This window comes from Amblyraja radiata, chromosome 8 (genome assembly GCF_010909765.2).
Source record: "Amblyraja radiata isolate CabotCenter1 chromosome 8, sAmbRad1.1.pri, whole genome shotgun sequence".
Classification (NCBI taxonomy): Eukaryota; Metazoa; Chordata; class Chondrichthyes; order Rajiformes; family Rajidae; genus Amblyraja; species Amblyraja radiata.
Genome location: NC_045963.1, coordinates 45,994,849 through 46,014,854, shown reverse-complemented (window position 1 = coordinate 46,014,854; position 20,006 = coordinate 45,994,849). Strand labels below are relative to the sequence as shown.

The 20,006-nt window shown below is 46.2% G+C and overlaps 1 protein-coding gene across 1 annotated transcript in view; it reads left to right on the top strand.

Annotated features, from left to right (window-relative positions):
* The first annotated feature begins 6,047 nt into the window (after positions 1 to 6,047).
* The window catches only part of arhgef33 (Rho guanine nucleotide exchange factor 33), a 28,194-nt gene continuing 14,235 nt past the window's right edge, over positions 6,048 to 20,006 (top strand). The window contains exons 1-9 of the mRNA XM_033026385.1: positions 6,048 to 6,066; positions 6,713 to 6,759; positions 7,515 to 7,679; positions 9,600 to 9,736; positions 9,935 to 10,074; positions 12,432 to 12,671; positions 13,299 to 13,449; positions 17,068 to 17,206; positions 18,468 to 18,575. Of these exons, the coding sequence (XP_032882276.1) occupies positions 6,048 to 6,066; positions 6,713 to 6,759; positions 7,515 to 7,679; positions 9,600 to 9,736; positions 9,935 to 10,074; positions 12,432 to 12,671; positions 13,299 to 13,449; positions 17,068 to 17,206; positions 18,468 to 18,575 (1,146 nt within the window). The remainder of the gene's footprint in view (positions 6,067 to 6,712; positions 6,760 to 7,514; positions 7,680 to 9,599; positions 9,737 to 9,934; positions 10,075 to 12,431; positions 12,672 to 13,298; positions 13,450 to 17,067; positions 17,207 to 18,467; positions 18,576 to 20,006) is intronic.

Genomic DNA, 20,006 nt, shown 5'->3' with positions numbered 1-20,006 from the left:
GTTTTGACTCAAAGAAGTCAAAGGACACAGGGGCCTAAAGTGAAATGATGAAATGCAGAAAAAGTGTAGACTATCCGGGATCTCTGCAATCTTTCCTTACAATACATTTCCTCCATTCCCCGCATATCCATGTGGCAACCCAAAAGCCTCTTAAACTACCGTATTTGCCTCCACCACCACTGTGGGCAGTGCGTTCCAGGCACTGACCACTGACATCCATTGTACACAACATTTGCACAACCTTGCATGTTTTCCAGCAAGCTGCTTAGGAAGCTGGGATGGAAAATTTAAAAAAAAAATGTTTTTATTAGAAGCAAACACATATTATGGTAAAAACATTTCATGTATATCAGTCGTACATTATTAATATCAGTTGTGGATTGATTCTGCCTCTAGTTTTTTCTTTATAGATAGGGAGTAAGAGAGAAAGAAAAAAACAAAAAACAAATGCCATGATAAAAAAAGAATGGAATAATTTACTAATAATACATCATTGGAGATAAGTTCGTAAATGATAAAGTATAACTTTTCATCTAATCCTGAGTTCAAGCTTCAGTTAGGTTCCCGTGCTGAACCAATCTACCCCTTCAAATAATCAATGAATGGAGCCCATATTCTGACAAAAAGTTCTTGTTTGTCCATTAAGACAAGTCTAATTCTTTCCAAGTGTAGGGTCTCCGACATTTCCATGATCCACATTTTAATTGTGGGGGTAATAGGGCCTTTCCAAAATTTTAATATTAATTTTTTCCAAGTTATTATACTATAGTCGAGAAAGTTTCTTTGGCTTGTTGTGAGTGTTAGACTTTGTTCTGATATTCCTAGTATTATTAGTTTTGAGTCGGGATCCAATTTGGTATTGACAACTTCAGAAATTATTCTAAAAATATCAATCCAGAAATTTTTGATTTTTATACAATTTACAAAAGTATGCCATCCTTTAAAAAAGGATGGTAAAATTTTAATCCTGAATGTTGTTGTTCCTGCATTAACAACTTCCTCTGGCAGCTCGTTCCATATGTGTGCAAAAGTTGCCCTTAGATCTCATGCAGAGGCAGAGATGATTAATTTAACTTGGTATCGTGTTCACATGGACATTGTGCGCCTGTTCCTGTGTTGTATTGTTCAATGTTCTATGTTCAATAAAAATAAGGATTAATATGGCTTTAGTGTGAATGGGATGTTGATGGTCGGTGCAGACTCAGTGTATTGAAGAGTGTGTTTTGTGTTCTGTTTTGCTGTAACACTATGACTACCACATTTCTGATAATTTAACATGAACAATTCCACAGCAGACTTGTTAAGTTGCTTTAATGGCCGAAAAAGCCTTTCGGACCATGAAAATGTATGATACAAAAGGCACTCTGTTGATAATAGTTACTCTGGCATCTGAACTCTGCTTACAGTCTCACGAATTGTCAGACACAAGATACTAACTTCCTTTTTCAAGTCCATGACCAATTTCTGACATGAAAAATATCCAGTAAACAACTAGCATTCGCATAACACAGAGCCACTTGTTTCGAGAAACTTCAAGTAGAGTCGTCATTTAAAAGTCCTGCAAGATTCAACACAGACTGAAAGAAGATCGAGTCGCCTGTAAGTTTAATTTACAAACTTTTCAATGTTTGAAGCATAGGTATACTTGTCAAAAGAATTTAAATCTTCTGCTAAAGGTTCTCGATTAAATGTTTTATTACGTTATTTTCCTTGATACCGGGCAGCACAGTGGCGCTTCTGGTAGAGCCACTGCCTCACAGCGCTAGAGACCCAGGTTTGCGAGATAGAGACCCTGTCTGTAAGGAGTTTGCACATTCTCTCTGTGACCGCTTGGGATTTCTCTGGGTGCTCCGGTTTCCTCCCACATCCTGAAGACGTGTAGGTTTGTAGGTTAACTGCCCCTGTAAACTTGTCCCCAGTGTGTAGGGAGTGGATGAGAAAGTGGGATAACATGGAAATAGTGTGAACGGGTGATCGATGGTCGGCGTGGACAGTGGGTTGGAGGGCCTGTTTTCCATGCTGTATCTCTCAATGAATCAATGGAATATGTTGATTGTCCTTTCACAGTTCAAAATCCTGGCTAGTAAGGGTCTCTTTTATTTTCTGACTTTGATTTGCGACTTCTGTTGAACTAATAGCCACTCACAGTTAATTGAGCACGTCACATGTATACCATTAAGAGTTATTGTTAAACACCTTGGAATTGTAGACGCAAAGATCTGCAGATTTACAGCTGGTTTACAAATAAGCCAAATCGCTGGAGTAACTCAGCAGACAGGCAGCATCTTTACACTGCAGACTTTAGAGATACAGTGTGGAAACAAGCCCTTTGGCCCACCAAGTCCACACCGACCAGCAATCACCCCACACTATCCTACGCACTCAGAACAATTTACAATTTTACCAAAACCAATTAACCTACAACCCTGTACTTCTTTGGAGTGTGGGAGGAAATCAGAGCACCCAGAAAAAAACCCATGCAATCACTGGTAGAGTGTACAAACTCTGTGCAGACAGTACCTATAGTCAGGTTTGAACCTGGGTCACTGGCACTGTAAGGCAGCAAGACTACCGCTGCGTTACTGTGCCGCCCTTATGGATTCATATCCTCCCAAGATGAATGAATGAATAAGTTTATTGGCCAAGTATATTCACATACCAGGAATTTGCCTTGGTGCTCCGCCCGCAGCTGACAACATGACATAGAGTGACAGTTAGGAATGGCACATTAAACATTGATAAAAAAACATTATCGATTAAACATGTGAATTAAATAAAATACCAGAGCAAAAGGTGGCTACAGATTTTTGGTTATTGAGAAGAGCTACTACTCGTGGAAAAAAGCTGTTTCTATGTCTGGCTGTGGCAGCTTTGACAGCCCGGAGTCGTCTTCCAGATGGAAGTGATTCAAAGAGTTTGTGACCAGGGTGAGGGGGTCAGAGATGATCTTACCCACTCGCTTCCTGGCCCTTGCAGTGTACAGTTCGTCAATGGAGGGAAGGTTGTAGCCAATAACCTTCTCAGCTGATCGGACGATTTGCTGCAGCCTCCGGATGTCGTGCTTGGTAGCTGAGCCAAACCAGACCATGATGGAGAAGGTGAGGACAGACTCTACGATGGCTGTATAGAATTGGACCATCATTGCCTGTGGCAGATTGTGCTGCCGCAGGAAGTACATCCTCTGTTGTGCCTTTTTGACTGTGGAGTCGATGATGGCCCCCCATTTAAGGTCCTTGTAGATGGTGGTTCACAGGAACTTAAAAGACTCCACAGATGTGACTGTGGTGTTGTTAATGGTGAGTGAGGTGAGGGGAGGGGGAGCTCTCTTAAAGTCTGCAATCAATTCCACTATCTTACGAGCATTGAGCTCCAGGTTGTTGTGATGGCACCAGGATGCCAGCTGTGTCACTTCCTGTCTGTAGGCAGATTCCTCCCCATCCTAGATCAGTCCAATCAGGGTTGTGTCATCCACAAACTTGAGAAGCTTGACAGAGGAGTCAGTGGAGGTGCAGTCATTGGTGTAGAGAGAGTAGAGGAGTGGGGAGAGTAGGCAGCCTTGCGGTGCTCCTATGCTGAGGGTCTGTGGATCTGAGATGTGCTTTCCCAGCCTCACATGCTGCTTCCTGTCTGTCAGGAAGCTAGTGATCCACCGACAGAGGGGTTCAGGCACAGTCAACTTGGAAAGTTTGGAGTGTAGTAGCTCTGGCACAATGCTGTTGGATACAGAGCTAAAATCAACAAACAAAATCCTCAGATAGGTCCCCTGGTGGTCTGGGTGCTGGAGGATGAAGTGCAGGCCCAGGTTGACTGCATCATCCACAGATCTACTGCAGAGGGTCCAGCAGGGGATTCATGATATTTTTAGGCTTGGCCAGCACAAGCCTCTCAAGGGACTTCATGACTACAGGGGTCAGTGTGACAGGCCTGTAGTCATTAAGACCAGTAATCCATGCCTTTTAGGGTACAGGGACAATAGTGGAGACTTTGAAGCAGGCAGGGACAGTACAGGTTTGCAGGGACTGGTTGAAAATGTCTGTGTAGACATGTCTGTACCAGTTGTTCGGCATAGAGCTTGAGAGGAGAGCGGGAAACATTGTTCGGTCCTGGAGCTTCTCTGTCTTCTGAACAGCCTCTCCACCTCCTCTATTTTTATTGTTGATGATGGAAAAGTGGCCAGATTGATGTTGGGCAGCACGAAGGGAGTGGGTAGTGGACGAGGCCGCAGTCTTTTGCAGTCAGGCTGTAATTGGGTGTTAAGTGGTGATTGGAGAGGGGTGGGTGGGAAAGGGTTCAGACTGGAATCTTGCTTTAAGTAGGGGTGAAGTAGTGATTGGGGAGGACAGGGTGTAGAACGGGGGGGGGGGGGGTTAAGTTTCTGCGTAATGAAGAATTAGATACTAGAGAATTAGAAAATTTTCACTGACACTGGAAATCGAGTATGGTTGTCCTCCTGGTGGGTCATATCTGTGAGTCTTGAGATGGTTGAAGAGGCCAATCTTAGAGTAATGGACTGTAGTGTGGGCATAGATGAGTGGTACAGGTGGTGGGATGTGGTTGGACCTTCCTGGTGTACAATCTCTCCTTCTGTTGCTTGCGTTGTGTTTTGCAGCCTGTCGGAGGTCCTCTTCATGGGTCCCATGGAAGGGAAATGTCCTCTGTCCATTTTCCTCCACAGATGGTGCCTGACCCACTGAATTACTCCAGCACTTTGTGTAATATGAACAGACATTTACATTTACAACAACAACTGCTGCTTCACAGTGCCAGAGACCCAGGTTCGATCCTGACCTCAGGTGCCATCTGTGTGGAGTTTGCACATTCTCATTGTGACCGCGAGGGTTTCTTTCGGGTGCTCTGGTTTCCTCCCATATTCCAAGAGGACTATATTCTGCACTCTGTATCTTCCCCTTTGCCCGACCAATTCACCTCTACACCATTGAGGACATTGGACTTTGTCTCTGGAACTGATGCGCTACAATGCTGAGAACTATATTCTGTACTCTGTATCTTCTTCTTTGTTCTTTCTCCTTTGTTCTACCTATTTTACTTGAGTTTGACTTGATTGTATTTATGTATGGTATTATCTGATATGATTGGATAGCATGCAAAACAAAGCTGTTCACTTTGATTTTAGGTGTTGAGATTTATTGTGGAGGAGGTGCTGTCATTATCCTTATTGATTGAGGTTCTGTGGGTCAGAAAGTTGAGAATCCAGTGGCAGAGAGGAGAGCTGATTTCTAGGTCCAGGAGTTTGAACCTATTTGATATTTCCAAATTCTTTCTTACCTTTATGTGCTAGGTACCAGTTATCATTTCCATTCTAGTATTTTCACTACTCGAGACATTCTGTTTGTGTCGACATCTTATCATCTGATCTAAAATTGTTAGGAAACGAGTAAAATGTAAGATGGTATAAATCTGGTGTAAATAGAAAACATGTCAGTATTTGAAAGATCAAAAGGGGACATAGTGCTGGAGTAGCTCAGCTGGTCTGGCAGCATCTCAGTACCTCGGTTGTCTGACAAAAATAATCCTGAGCATAAGACATGTGGATTTGCAGGTTAATTGGCCTCTATAGAAACATAGAAACAGAAAATAGGTGCAGGAGTAGTCCATTCGGCCCTTTGAGCCAGCACCGCCATTCAATATGATCATGGCTGATCATCCAAAATCTGTACCCCATTCCTGCTTTCTCCCCATATCCCTTGATTCTGTCAGCACTAAATTCCCCTAGTGTGTAGGGAGTGGATGAGAAAGTGGGTTAACATAGACGTACTGTGAACGGGTGATCGATGGTCGGCGTGGACGGCTTCCATACCCTTGTATGTATTTAAAAAAAAGACTAATTGGGCAGCTTTCCATTCTGTCTTCAGGGGAAAGCAGAGCTTTGTACATGCAAGTCTTGTTCTAGCCTCACATGCTTGGTGGGAAACAACCTGATCTTTACAACAGGCACACAACGACCTTTTATTTACTGGGCCACAGGACAGCTGAGGACTTTGGAACCATCTTGAAGGAGACTGGCTTAACAACTAAAGAAATAACCGATGGAGAAAAATACTGAAGGCAAGTGAGAGACAAGCATCCATTGCTGATAAACCCAGACTAATGTTTTATAAGTAAGTGTGCTACAAATTACTGGAGCAAACCACAAAGTGTTGGAGTAACTCAGCGGGTCAGGCAGCATCTGTGGAAAGACGCCTAGATTTCGAGGCCCTAGGCTTCAGCCTATGAAGCCTAGTGGTAAATGCGGCTCTTCGAGCCCCCCCTAAATCTCGAGGCCCTAAGCTTAAGCTTGTCAAGCTTATACGGAAATCTGGCCCTGGACCTCCCCTTTACCCCATTGGAGACCTTCAAACTATCTTTAATTGGACTTTACTGGACTTTTTTTTTGCACTAAACGTAATTCCCTTTATCCTGTGTTTGTACACTGGACAGCTTGATTGTAATCATGCATACTCTTTCTGCTGACTGGATAGCATGCAACTAAAAGCTTTTCACTGTACCTCGGTACACATGACAATAATAAACAAAACTAAAAAATGTTCTATTGGATCTGCTTCCACCACCTCAATAAGCAGTGTATTCCAGTTCAGAGCAAGTCCAGCTCCCTCCACAATGTTTGAAGATACCTTATGTCTGATGTTTTGTTACTGACTCTGTAACATCAGAGTGAAGCTTCTTGGACAATTCCACTATATTTTCTTTACAGAAATCAAAGCCACTGATGAGTCCGATTTAGTCTTACAGATTTCACAGGTAAGTGTTCTTATGTTTTTTTTTTAGTTTAGTTTTTTTATTATGTATCTAGAGATCTGGCGCTCATGCCTTCCGTTCACTGAAAGCTCACAGGGCCAGTCTTGATGCCTCTCAGTGCCAGATACCCAGTTTGAACCTGACCTCAGGTGCTGTCTGTGTGCAGTTCGCACGTTCTCACTGTGACAGTGCGAGTTTCCTCCAAGTGCTCTGGTTTCCTTCCACATCCCAAAGAAGTACGGGTTTGTAGGTTAATTGGTCTCTGTAAACTGCGTAGCGAGTGGATGTAAAAGTGTGATAACAGTGAGAATGGGTTATCGATGGTGTGCATGGGCCCAGTAGACCGAAGGGTAGTGGCGGACTGGCCAGGGTGTCAGCTTGCCCGATGGCAAGTGGGCCCCTGATGAAATGATAGCAAGTGATGGCAAGTGGGCCCCTGTTAAATGATAGCATTGTAGTTGTGGGTGGGCCCCCTTTGTCTCCTGGCAACCAATATTTTTAGACCCAGCCACTGCCGAAGGGTTGTTTCCATGCTGTATCTCTAAACTAAACTCTCTCTAAACTGAACTATATCCTGTACTCTATATCTTCCCCTTTGCTCTAACTATTGAACTTGAGTTTGACTCAATTGATCTATTAGTATTACCTGATCTGATTGGATAGCATACAAGACAAAGCTTTTCACTGTAACTCAGTACAGGTGACAATAATAAATCTAAAGTTTGATCTGTAAGATATTCCCCGTCTCACCTTCCCAGTTGCAGGCCTTGGCAGCTGAACTGAAAGTGACATTCGCAGCCACCTTGCAGGTGCTGACCAGAGTTGAGGACATTAACGTCTCCCTGGAGGAAAGAGTTCGGACTTGTGGACGGGAGTGGCAAGAACAGCTGAAGCACCTGAAAGAGACAGTCATCATTTTTAAGGTGCAAACTCAATTCTGTCCCGCCTACACCTCTCTTCCAGCTTTCTCCCCCCCTGCAATAATCAGTCTGAAGAAGGGTCCCGACCCAAATCGTCGCCTCCAGAGATGCATCCTGACCCACTGAGTTACACCAGCACTTTGTGTCTTTTTTGTAAACCAGCATCTGTAGTTCCTTGTTTCTCTCTTCACTCTTGGATTCGTTCCTGCATGTTTTATTAGACAATACATTTTATTGTACCTGTATCTCACCTGATGATAATAAACTTGAACTTGGATGTGTTTGTCTATTGGGGTAGGAGCAGAGAAAGGCTGTTTAAATGCCATGCCCACGTCACTAACGAGTATTTTGTCTTTGTAGATCCCTTTCCTACTGTTTTACCCTTCGATGACCTTGCATATTACAATGGAATTCACTATTTCAATTTTATTTTGAGGCACTCTCAGGAAACTCACTTTCCAACTCACAGTCAGCAAGATAGGCAGCAAAGTCTGATCTGTCCACGTGGTTTTGAACACAGGGTCGTTCATAATGTAATCAGGATACAGGAACAATCACACATTTATTTTTCTACTGTTCATTTGTGAAAAGTTTTTGAAATAATCATTATTCAGGCTGAATTGCCAGAGTTGTTGTTATCGGGACATAGGAAGGAACCGGGAGTGAACCATTTAGCCTCCAGCGCTCTCCGCCTTAGAATTAGATCATGATTTAATCCTGTTCCTCGGCTGTGAAGCAACAGCTGAGATCGAGCCACGCTCACCCGTGGTGAATAAATTGAGGATTGAGTGACAGGAGAAAGTGTAGAGAGAAAGTCATTAAATTGGAAAGTGCAGAAGAGATTCACCAGGAAGGACACAAAGTGCTGGAGTAACTCAGTAGGTCAGACTGCATCTCTGGAGAACATGGAGAGGTGACGTTTTGGGTTAGGACCCTTCTTCAAACCATCTATATCCACCTATCCATGTTCTCCAGAAATGCTGCCTGACCTACTGTGTTACTCCAGCACTTTGTGTCCTTTTTTTGCAAACCAGCACTGCGGTTTCTTGTTTCTACAAATTCACTAGGATGTTACAGAGATTTTAGTCGCAGCGGTAGAGTTGCTACCTTCCAGCGTCAGAGACCCGGGTTCAATCCTGACCTTGGGTGCTGTCTGTATGGAGTTTGTGTGTTCTCCCTGTGACTGGGATTTTCTCCGGGTGCTCTTGTTTCCTCCGACACATCAAAGACGTGCATGTTTTTAGGTTAATTGGCTTCTGTAAATTGTTCCTAGTTTGTACGATAGAACTATTGTACATGTAATTGCTGGTTGGCGCAGACTAAGTGGGCTGATGGGCCTGTTTCCACTTTGCATCTCTAAGCTAAACTAAACTAATCTTAACAACAGGAACAGGCCCTTCGGCCCGCAATGGCCGTGCCGAACATGATGCCAAGTTAAATTAATCTCCTCTGCCTGCACGTTACCCTTATTCCCTCCATTTCCTGCATATCCCTGTCCTATCCAAAAGTCTCTTCAAAGCTTGGGCTTGTAGGCTTGACTTTTGGGAGAGGTTGGGACTTTTTTCTTTGGAGTGTAGGAGGTTGAGGAGTGACTTTATTAAGATGTACAAGATCATGAGCGTCATGGATAAAGTGAACGCACATGGTCTTTTTCCCCAGGGTAGAGGATTCTAAACCAAGAGGGCACGGGCTTAAGGTGAGAGGAGAGATTTAAGAGGGATCGCAGTGGAATCCGTACTAGTAGTCCGTATCTGGAACGAGCTGCCAGAGGAAGCTGTAGAAGTGGGTACAGTTGTGAGATTTTTCTCTCTGCAGTTTTAGTTTGCAATATTAATTCAAAATGAATCTCGACAGATGTCAGTGCAGGCTTTTGACATAGATTGTTTGTGTAACTGTCAAATGTTGCTTTGATTCCTTTTGTAGGAAGAGCTTCAAGGAACGACCACTCAAACCAGGGAACTGAGTAAAAGACAGAAGGAAATTGGAGCATATATTGAAACTCTACAGCAGAACAAAATCCACGGCCAAAGAAACATTGGATCTACTTCAGCATCAAACGGGTAATGGGAGTGAATGAGTATACTCTCCTGTAACTTGCCTCCCAGGCTCACTGGTCTAGAGTCTCCAGGCTTTTCCCTGAAGCCCTTCTTAAACTGGAGGTGCAACATTAGTCACCCTCCAGTCTTCCAGCACCTCACCTGTCGATCTCAAAGTGAATAATGTTGAGAAGTTGACATGATTTTTCTTTCTCCTCGTAGAACGTGGTATTGGGAATACCAGAAAACAGGAGAGAATTATCCAGGAGACCAAGCGCAGTACTGTAAAATGAATCCTAACCACGAGTGTAGACTACACAAACGCTACTCTGTGAGTCTTCCCCACAGCACCTTCCAGAAAGGTAAAACTTTCAGGACAACGTCTTCTACACCATGGGTGCATAGGGTGCTTTGAAATAGACTTGTATTTAATCCACCCCCCACCGCCCCCCACCCCCACAAAGACACAAAGTGCTGGAGTAACTTAGTGGGTCCGCCACATTTTGGGTTGGGACCTTTCTGCAGATGACGGAGTAGGGGGGAGAAAGCTGGAAAAGAGAGGTAGGGGACGAGATAAAGCCTGGTAAGTGATAGATGGATACAATAGACAATAGGTGCAGGAGTAGGCCATTCGGCCCTTCAAGCCAGCACCGCCATTCAATAGACAATAGGCAATAGACAATAGGTGCAGGAGTAGGCCATTCGGCCCTTCAAGCGAGCACCGCCATTCAATGTGATCATGGCTGATCATCCCCAATCAGTACCCCGTTCCTGCCTTCTCCCCATATCCCCTGACTCCGCTATTTTTAAGAGCCCTATCTAGCTCTCTCTTGAAAGTATCCAGAGAACCGGCCTCCACCGCCCTCTGACGCAGACAATTCCACAGACTCACAACTCTCTGTGAGAAAAAGTGTTTCTTCATCTCCGTTCTAAATTGCTTACCCTTTATTCTTAAACCGTGGCCCCTGGTTCTGGACTCCCCCAACAGGGAACATGTTTCCTGCCTCTAGCATGTCCAAACCCTTAATAATCTTGTATGTTTCATTAAGATTCCCTCTCATCCTTCTAAATTCCAGAGTATACAAGCACAGCCGCTCCATTCTCTCAGCATATGACAGTCCAGCCATCCCGGGAATTAACCTTGTGAACCTACGCTGCACTCCCTCAACAGCAAGAATGTCCTTCCTCAAATTTGGTGACCAAAATTGCACACAATACTCCAGGTGTGGTCTCACTAGGGCCCTGTACGACTACAGAACGACTACATACTCAACTTCTCTTGTTATGAAGGCCTACATGCCATTTGCTTTCTTCACTGCCTGTTGTACCTGCATTCTTACTTTCATTGACTGATGAACAAGGACCCTCAGATCCCGTTGTAATTCCCCTTTTCCCAACTTGACACCATTTAGATAATAATCTTCCTGTTTTTGCTACCAAAGTGGATAACCTCACATTTATCCACATTAAACTGCATCTGCCACGCATCTCCCCACTCACCCAACCTGTCCAAGTCACCCTGCATTCTCATAGCATCCTCCTCGCAGTTCACACTGCCACCCAGCTTTGTGTCATCTGCAAATTGGCTAATGTTACTTGTAATCCCTTCATCTAAATCATTAATATATATTGCAAATAGCTGCGGCCCCAGCACCGATGCTTGCGGTACCCCACTAGTCACTGCCTGCCATTCTGAAAGGGACCCGTTAATCCCTACTCTTTGTTTCCTGTCAGCCAACCAATTTTCTATCCCTGTCAGCTCTCTACCCCCAATACCATGTGTCCTAATTTTTCCCACTAATCTCCTATTTGGGACCTTATCAAATGCTTTCTGAAAGACCAGGTACACTATATCCATTGGCTCTCCCTTGTCCATTTCCCTAGATACATCCACAAAAAATTCCAGAAGATTAGTCAAGCATGATTTTCCCTTCGTAAATCCATGTTCACTTGGACCGATCCTGTTAGTGCTATCCAAATGTGCCGCTATTTCATCTTTCCCACCACCTATGTCAGGCTAACTGGTCTATAATTCCCTGTTTTCTCCCTCCGTCCTTTCTTAAAAAGTGGGATAACATTAGCTACCCTCCAATCCACAGGAACTTGTAAACCAGCATCTGCATTTCCTTGTACCTCCAAGGAATATCGATGAAAGGGGATGGTGGGGAGGAGGGTGGAGGGGAGTGTGCAAGGGGAAAGGGAGAAATGATCTTTCCTATCCGATGCACACTCATTCTCATTACCATTCGTGGACTGTGAATGGCACAGTGGCACAGCAGTAGAGTTGCTGCCTTACAGTGCCAGAGACCTGGGTTCGATCCTGACTATGGGTGTTGTTTGTATGGAGTTTGCACATTCTTCCTGTAACCATGTGGGTTTTCTCCAGGTGCTCCAGTTTCCTCCCACACTCCAAAGTCATACACATTTGTAGGTTATTTGGCCTCTGTAAATTGTAAACTGTTCCGAGTGTGTACGTCAGTGCCAGTGTATGGGGTGCTAGCTGGTCGGCACAGACTCAGTGGGCCGAAGGGTCTGCTTCCACGCTGTGTCTCTAAAGTATAAAGACAACTGGAGACCCAGCATGAGGCGGAACCAAAAGATAATGACATCCCAACTCCAGGACCAAGCATTTGCTAAGGTTGACGATGTTTACCGAGGATAGGAGGCTGACTTCTTTGCCTACCCATACTATGGTGTAACAGATGTGCTTGTCTTCCAGTTGTGCACAGTGCAGACGTGGATGCAAGGCCAAACTCACCTGTCACTGTTTATCCAAGACATGAGACTGTATCCCCAGCACTGAGTGAAGGGTTTGAGGACCATGCTGACACTGATAGAATGGACACTTTCGAAGCACTGAACCAAAACAGATGTGCTCCTAGTGAAAGCGAATTAGAAACCAACCATCTTACTACAGAGTTGGACAAGAACATCCAACACTTGAAGGAAAAATACCAAGGTAACTATTTATTATCTGAACTATTTACTATTTAAGTAAACAAACCATGTTCATATGCTGATTAATTGATTGTGAGATACGTCGACCCATCAAGTCCACGCCTACCATCGATCACCCGTTCTGTTATCCCACTTTCTCCTCCCTTCCCTGCACACTAGGGGCAATTTACAGAAGCCAATTAACCTACAAACCCGCATGTCTTTGGGATGTGGGAGGAAATGGGAGCACCCAGAAGAAACCCAGGCGGTCACAGGGAGAACATGCAAAATAAAATGGCCTCAATTCATCGATGCAAAGTCAACAGGCTGCCAGATTACAGGGAGGGAGGGGTGGCGTGCAGTGGGGAGGCTTCAGAATGGAAATCACCTAAGTTGGGAAGGGTGCAGAAGAGATGCACCAGGATGTTCTCTTCACCAGGATTGCGGGCTTGAGTTATTCACCAGGATTGCAGGCTTGAGTTATAGGGAGAGGTTGGATAGGCTGGGACTTTTCATTGGAGCGTAGGAGGCTGAGGGGTGACCTTATGGAGAAGTACTTCTGAATCTTTTTGAGTTAGTTACTTGAATGAAATGCAGAAGCCGATAAATAATTATAATCAAAATGACCATATATATATTTTCTAAACAGACTCTGCTCTGCACTTTCTGGTCAAAAGGCAGCACACTGTCGTGGAACTGCTGAAGTCAGAGAGACTGTATGCCTTTTACCTCTCACTCATTCTGAAGTCCAATGTTTCCAACAGCGGAAAGGGCATCACACTCAACAGCAAAAATCTGAGGTATGGTTTGCATAAACCCAATCATAGTTTGCAACGAATAGTTAACTTGTATAGTTACCTTCCTCTCCTATCCTTTTGCCTCATACTTCCTGGTTTTTTTAAATCTCTGGCCTATATCCAACCATCTGCTTATCAAACCCCCCTCACCTGTATTCACCTATCACTCACCAGGACACAAAGTATTGGAGTAACTGAGTGGGTCAGGCAGCATCTCTGGAGGTGGCATTTCGGGATCCTTCTGCCTGTCCTGTTGATTACTCCAGCACTTTGTGTATTAATTAGCATCTGTAGTTCTTTGTTTCTCTCACTCACCAGGCTTTCTCTCTTCCAGCTTTTTTCTCCTCCCCACCACAATCTTTTTTATTTTATTTTTATTTCAAACTAGACTTTATTCAGGTAATAAATATATACAATACATGAATCGTGCGAAAAATTAATCCAACATTTTCGGAGGCTATACAAATTGTTCAAATAAGTCTATATGCATTGCTCAAATTTCACAAATCTGTCCCCCACCCGTGCCACTCATGTGGCCCCCTGGCGTGGGATACCTTCTCTTATTTTGAGGGGCGCCTCCACCATACTGTGCCCCCCATGTCCAGCAGCGGAAGGACTCTAAACTGTGGTCCTCCCCCACCGAGCCTGGGCGTTGGCTGCACCGAGCTTCAGCGCGTCCCTCAGCACGTACTCCTGCAGTCTGCAGCAGGCCAGTCGGCAACATTCCCTGACGGACATCTCGCTCCGCTGGGTGGTGAACAGCACTCGGGCAGACCAAAGAGCGCCTTTCACCGAGTTGATGACCTTCCAGCAGCACTCGATGTCCGTCTCTGAATGTGTCCCTGGGAACAGTCCATAAATCACAGAGTCCTCTGTGATGGAGCTGTTCGGGATAATGCGTTCCAAGGATCCTTGCATACTTCTCCAGATTATACTTCTCCATGTTATGTAATGAACCGGATTTGATAAAGGACCACGAGGTTAATGAGCCATTAGGAGGCAGTGACCATAACATGGTCAGGTTTAATCTACAATTGGAGAAGGAGCAGATCAGGAACTTGGAGGTGCTGTCCAGTGTGTTGTCGGCACTGCTGGATCGTCCAGCCGCATCAATGATGCAGTTGAAGTCACCGGCCAGAACGAGCTGCCGGGACGTGGCCAGCATCGGTGGGAGCTGCAGGAGAACGGCCAGCCGCTCGCTCTGCACGGGTGAGGCATACACATTAATCAGCCGGAGCGGAGAACCACGGTACATAACATCCACCACGAGGAGACGCCCCCAACCACCTCCCTGACCTCAGTGATGGCGAAGTTCCCTCCCCGCAGCAAGATCCCCAGGCAAGAAGCACGACAGTCATTGGCTCCCGACCACACCGACAGTCCATGGGGCCACCATCGCGACCACCTCCGATAGCAGCGGAGATGTGGCAGCCCGCACTCCTGGAGAAAGGTCACATCTGCCTTGACCTTGGCCAGGTACTGTAAGGCATTTACACATCGTGCAGTACTCTTCACACTGCGCACGTTTAAAGATGCCAGTTTGAGCTCCATTGTCTCCACTGACCATTCTCTTGTCCCCTCATGCCCACTGCTTTGGTGAATTGCCTCAGCTTTCCTGGGCTCAGGTACTGGGTGCCGGCATCCTCAATAATGTTTTGTTTATAATAATAATGTTTTGTTTATAGGGACAGTGCATATTAATGAACATTTGCATGTAAATATGCGAGATTGTAGCCAATCAGTAGCTAATTTCCGTCTCTAGTCCCAGGCAAATATAGGTGAAGTGTCTTGCCCAAGGACACAACGACAGTACACACTCCAAGCAGGATTCGAACCGGCCACCTTCAGGTTGCCAGCCGAACACTTAGCCCATTGTGCCATCTGTCGCAATCTCAAGGAGGTGGGTTACCTGTGGCGCAACCAGAGGTGTCGTTGGGGGGGACCTACTTGTTCCACCCCCTTCTGTGCGCACCGCCCCCTGCATCTCCTGTAGCTGGGGTACGGTGGCTGATTCACTGCTCCCGGTATCCCAGAGCTGGGGCCCATTGGCCGCTGCGATGATCCCGGTCTCCAGGGACAGGAGCCCCTCTGCCGCTGCACTGCTCCGGATGTCCTGGGGCTGGAGCCCCTCGGCCGCTGCTCTGCTCTCGGTCTCCTGGGGCTGGGGGACAATCGGCGTAGCCTTTCTCTTTTCATATTCTGCCTCCATCGTTGGGACTTCAAGGTCGCCTCATCCTCCGACGAGGAGAGGTTGCTGCCATCTGTCTTATTTTTGGACTTACCGGCCCCTTGCGGCCTCGGCTCTTTGGGCTGAACCCTCTGGTGTTTCTTATTCGTCACCACTTTCCATTTCTCCTGCTGTTCCCCCTCCTCCATCAACTCTCCCTCCTGGACAGGGCGCTGGGGGTCTCCGTCTGACACTTGGGGGCACGAGGCGGTCGGGCTGTCCTCATCCCTGTTCCCCCTTTCTGCTGGGGTCTTGGTAGTGGTGGCGGGTTTCTCGCCCACCCTGGGGGTGCTGGCAGCAGCCTCTCTTGTCGCCTGTGCGTAGGTGCAGGTTCTTTTAGGGCAAGCCCTGTAGAGGTGGCCTGCCGCCCCGCACAGGTTGCAGTTCTTGCTGGCCTGCCAGTCCTTTGTCTCATGGCCCTCCAGCTTGCAGTTCTTGCAGACAACTGCAGTGCATTGGGCCATCACATGCCCAGGCTTTTTGCATTTCCTGCACAGCCTGGGTTGCCCCGCGTAGCTCATGTATCCTCGGTTCCCTCCAATAGCGAAAACCGAGGGAGGGTGGATGATGGCTCCGTTCTTGTCCACCCTCAGCTTTACCTTCACTTGCCGCTTGCTTGTCCAAATCCCAAACAGGTCCTTCACGTCCTCACAGTTCCCTGTTCCCTTGACATAATGAGCAAGGAAGGTGAGGACATCTACTACGGGCACATGTGGGTTGAACATGTGCACTGTGATCATCCGTTCCTTCTGGGTGGGGAGCGTGAAGAGCGGCTGCACTTTCAGTAGCCACAGCGGAGCTTGGTTCCCCTTCTCGTGGAAGTCTTGCATCAACTTCTGCCATCCTGTCGGATACATGAAGGTAACATCAAAATATCCGTTACCCGGGAAGTTCTGAAGGCAGTAGATGTCCTTGGCCTCAGATTTGCAGGCCTCTAGCAAGACTTTCCTCACGAACAGGTCCCATGAGGAGTCCCCTTGCTGAGGTCCTTTATGCTAACTCTCAGGGTATTTGGGATACCCTGTACTCCCGCTCCAGTTGCTGCTGCCATTGTGGCTGGATGAGGTGTTAGGTTGGTTACCCAGCCAGCATGGATCCACCTCAAAGCCCGCAGCCGACTGACTCTTCGTCACCGATTTCGATCCGAGATCCACAACCCTTGTCCCCAAAGGGTCAAGGCCAGAACTGTTCTAATAAGAACAGATAGTCTCTTTTACTCAAGTAGCTCGTCCTGGGAGAACTGCCTTTTTGATCACGGTCTCTCCCCTGCCAGGTAAGCATCCTCCCCACCACAATCAGTCCCAAAAAGGGCCCCGACCGGAATCCAGCATTTACAATTCCTTGTGGTCTCCAGTTATCTTTCTCATTTGATTTTTCTCACCTTTGGTCCACAGTGGCGCCCTGCACAGCTCCCTGCGATCACTTACACATCTCCACACCACTCTACTATACACGCTGGAGGAGAGGGTGTGCTGTTGGCAGTGGCAAAGCATTGTTGGGGATATATTCATGAAGCTGCTGAACAACCCAGAGGTAAGCGTGAAGCTGGCCTGTTAAATGTGGGCTCAATCGGTTGTTAAATATGTTCCTTGCTGGACAGCATCGCCTGTGATTTATTAGCATACAATTACTTTAGACTTCAGAGATACAATGTGGAAACAGGCCCCTCCGCCCTCCACGTCCCCACTGATCAATAATCACCCCATACACTAACACTATCCTGCACACACTAAGGACAATTTATACTTTTACAGAAGCCAATTTCTTCTTCCTCCAAAACCTATGTCTTTGGGATGTGGGAGGAAACTGGAGAACCCGGAGAAAACCCACGCGGAGGGTATTCCTCACATGGAGAAGGTACAAACTCCGAACAGACAGCACCCATAGTCAGGATCGAACCCCTGCCACTGGCACTGTGAGCTACTGTTGCGCCACCCTAATATCTCCCTCTGTTTAGCAAAGTGTTTGTGCATTGCGTTCATATAGAACAGTACTGCACAGGCATTGGCCCTTTGGCCCACGTTGTCCCTGCTGAACGGAATGCCAAGTTCATAGAGTCACACAGCATGGAAACAGCTCTTTGGCTCAACTCATCCATGCTGACCAAGATGCACCTTCTACGCTAGTCCGACCTGCCCGCATTTGGCCCACATCCCTCTAAACCTTTTCTATCCATGTACCTGTCTAAATGTCTTTTAAAATGTTGTGATAGTACCTGCATCAACCACCTCCTCTGGCAGCTCAATCTATACACCCACCACCCTCTGTATGAAAAAGTTGCCCCTCAGGTTCCTATTAAATCTTTCTCCTCTCCCCTTAAGCCTGTGTCCTCATTTTTGATTTCCCTACCCTGAGTAAAGGATGGTGCATTCAACCTGTAGGTTCCCCTCATGATTTTATACATCTCTGTAAGATCTTTTTTGGGACTCCAAAAGCAGGAAATATACGTAGAAACATGTTACAAGTTGCTTTCACTATTCATTGCTATCGACCAGAATGTTTTATGATGTTGATAGTTTAAACTCTCAACGTTGTAATTGCTCTGAGTTTGTCGGGAGTGGATGAGAAAGCACCAGTTTGAACGGGTGATTGATGGTTGGCATGGACTCGATGGGCTGAAGGGCCTGATTCCATGGTGTGTCTCTAAAATTAAGCAAGACATTATGATGATTAGTGAAAACATACATTTTAATAAAACTAACAACCGTCCATTTTGTGACATTGATGTATGTTCAACAACAAACCCTTTTTATTGTTTTAGTGGTAATTTGTACGTGATTTCGCTTGCTTACAGGACAAGTTTTTGGACAATTACATCATCTATCTGAAGGAGCTCCCTGAATGCATTTCTGTGCTAAACATCTGCGGTGGAGAATCACTCACCCTGACCAGGCAACTCGAGGTGACAAACTCCTCATATGGGTCAAGAGAGTCAATAGTGTTTTATAGTCATATGTCCCAAGACAGAACGATGACATTCTTACTTGCAGCAGCAAAGTCAAAGTACATTTTTATTCATCACATGCACCCGAAGGTGCAGTGAAATGAATTTGCCAGCAGCGATACACTTAAAAAGAACACGCAATACACAATAGAATTTAACACAAACATCCACCACAGCATTCTTCACTGTGGTGGAAGGCAACAAAGTTCAGTCAGTCCTCCTCCTTTGTTCATCCATGGTCGGGGCCATAAACTCTCTCGTCGAGATGATCAAACCTCGGACGTCGGGACGGTCAAACACACTCCGCGGCTTGGAGCGCCCGAATCGTCACTTTCCTACCGGAAACCGCGGCTTCAGGATGTTATAGGCTGCAGGCTGGCGGTCGGAGCTCTTCTCCGGCGATCCCCTGCAGTGGATCCCAGACTCCGGATGGTAAGTCCACGCCACGCCCGCGGCTAGAAGCTCCGCAGACCACAGCCCCATGATGCCAAAGTCACCAGTCCAGCGATCGGAGCACTCCGCTCTGGCGATCCCCGGCAAGGGTTTGCCCGCTCCGCGATGGAAAAGTCCATGCTGCGCCCGGGCCTGACTCCGGGAAAGGCCGCTCCAATCCACGCTGTTAGGCCGCGAGGGAGGCGACATGGAAAAAGTCGCCTCTCCGTCGAAGAGGTGACCGAAAGCGATTCACCCTTCCCCCCACCACCCCCGACACAAGACACACCAAGAGACACCTAAACTGACATTTAGACACACCAAAAAAATAAAAAAAGTGGAAATAACGAACACGCTGCCGGCAGGGCAACCAACTCGCAGCGCCCCCACCGACACAACAGACATATAAACATTGTACTCTGTAAAACCCATAATAAAACAAAAGTTCAGAATATATTATAAAAAGGAGACAAATAAATAGACAATAATAGTGCAAAGTCAGAAATAATGCCCCTGTCTTTATTTCAGAGCCTATTTGGAGGTGTAATGCTTAATAGCCTGATGGTTATAGAGTCATACAGCATGGAAACAGGCCCTTCGGCCCAACACACCGACCAACATGTCCCATCTACAAAAGTCCCACCCGCCTGCCAGCTTTTGCCCCATATCCCTCTAAACCAGTCCAATCCATGTACATGTCCAATGTTTCTTAAATGATGCGATACTACCTGCTTCAACTATCTCCTCCGGCAGCTCGTTTCATACACCCACCAAGCCTGCGTGAAAAGGTTATCCCGCAGGTTCCTATTAAATCTTCCCCCTCATCCTAAATCTATGTTCTCTGCTTCTTAATTTCCCTACACTGGGCAAGAGACTGTGCATTTACCTGATCTATTCCTCACATGATTTTATATGCCTCTATAAGATCACCCCTCATCCTTCTGCGCTCTAGGGAAT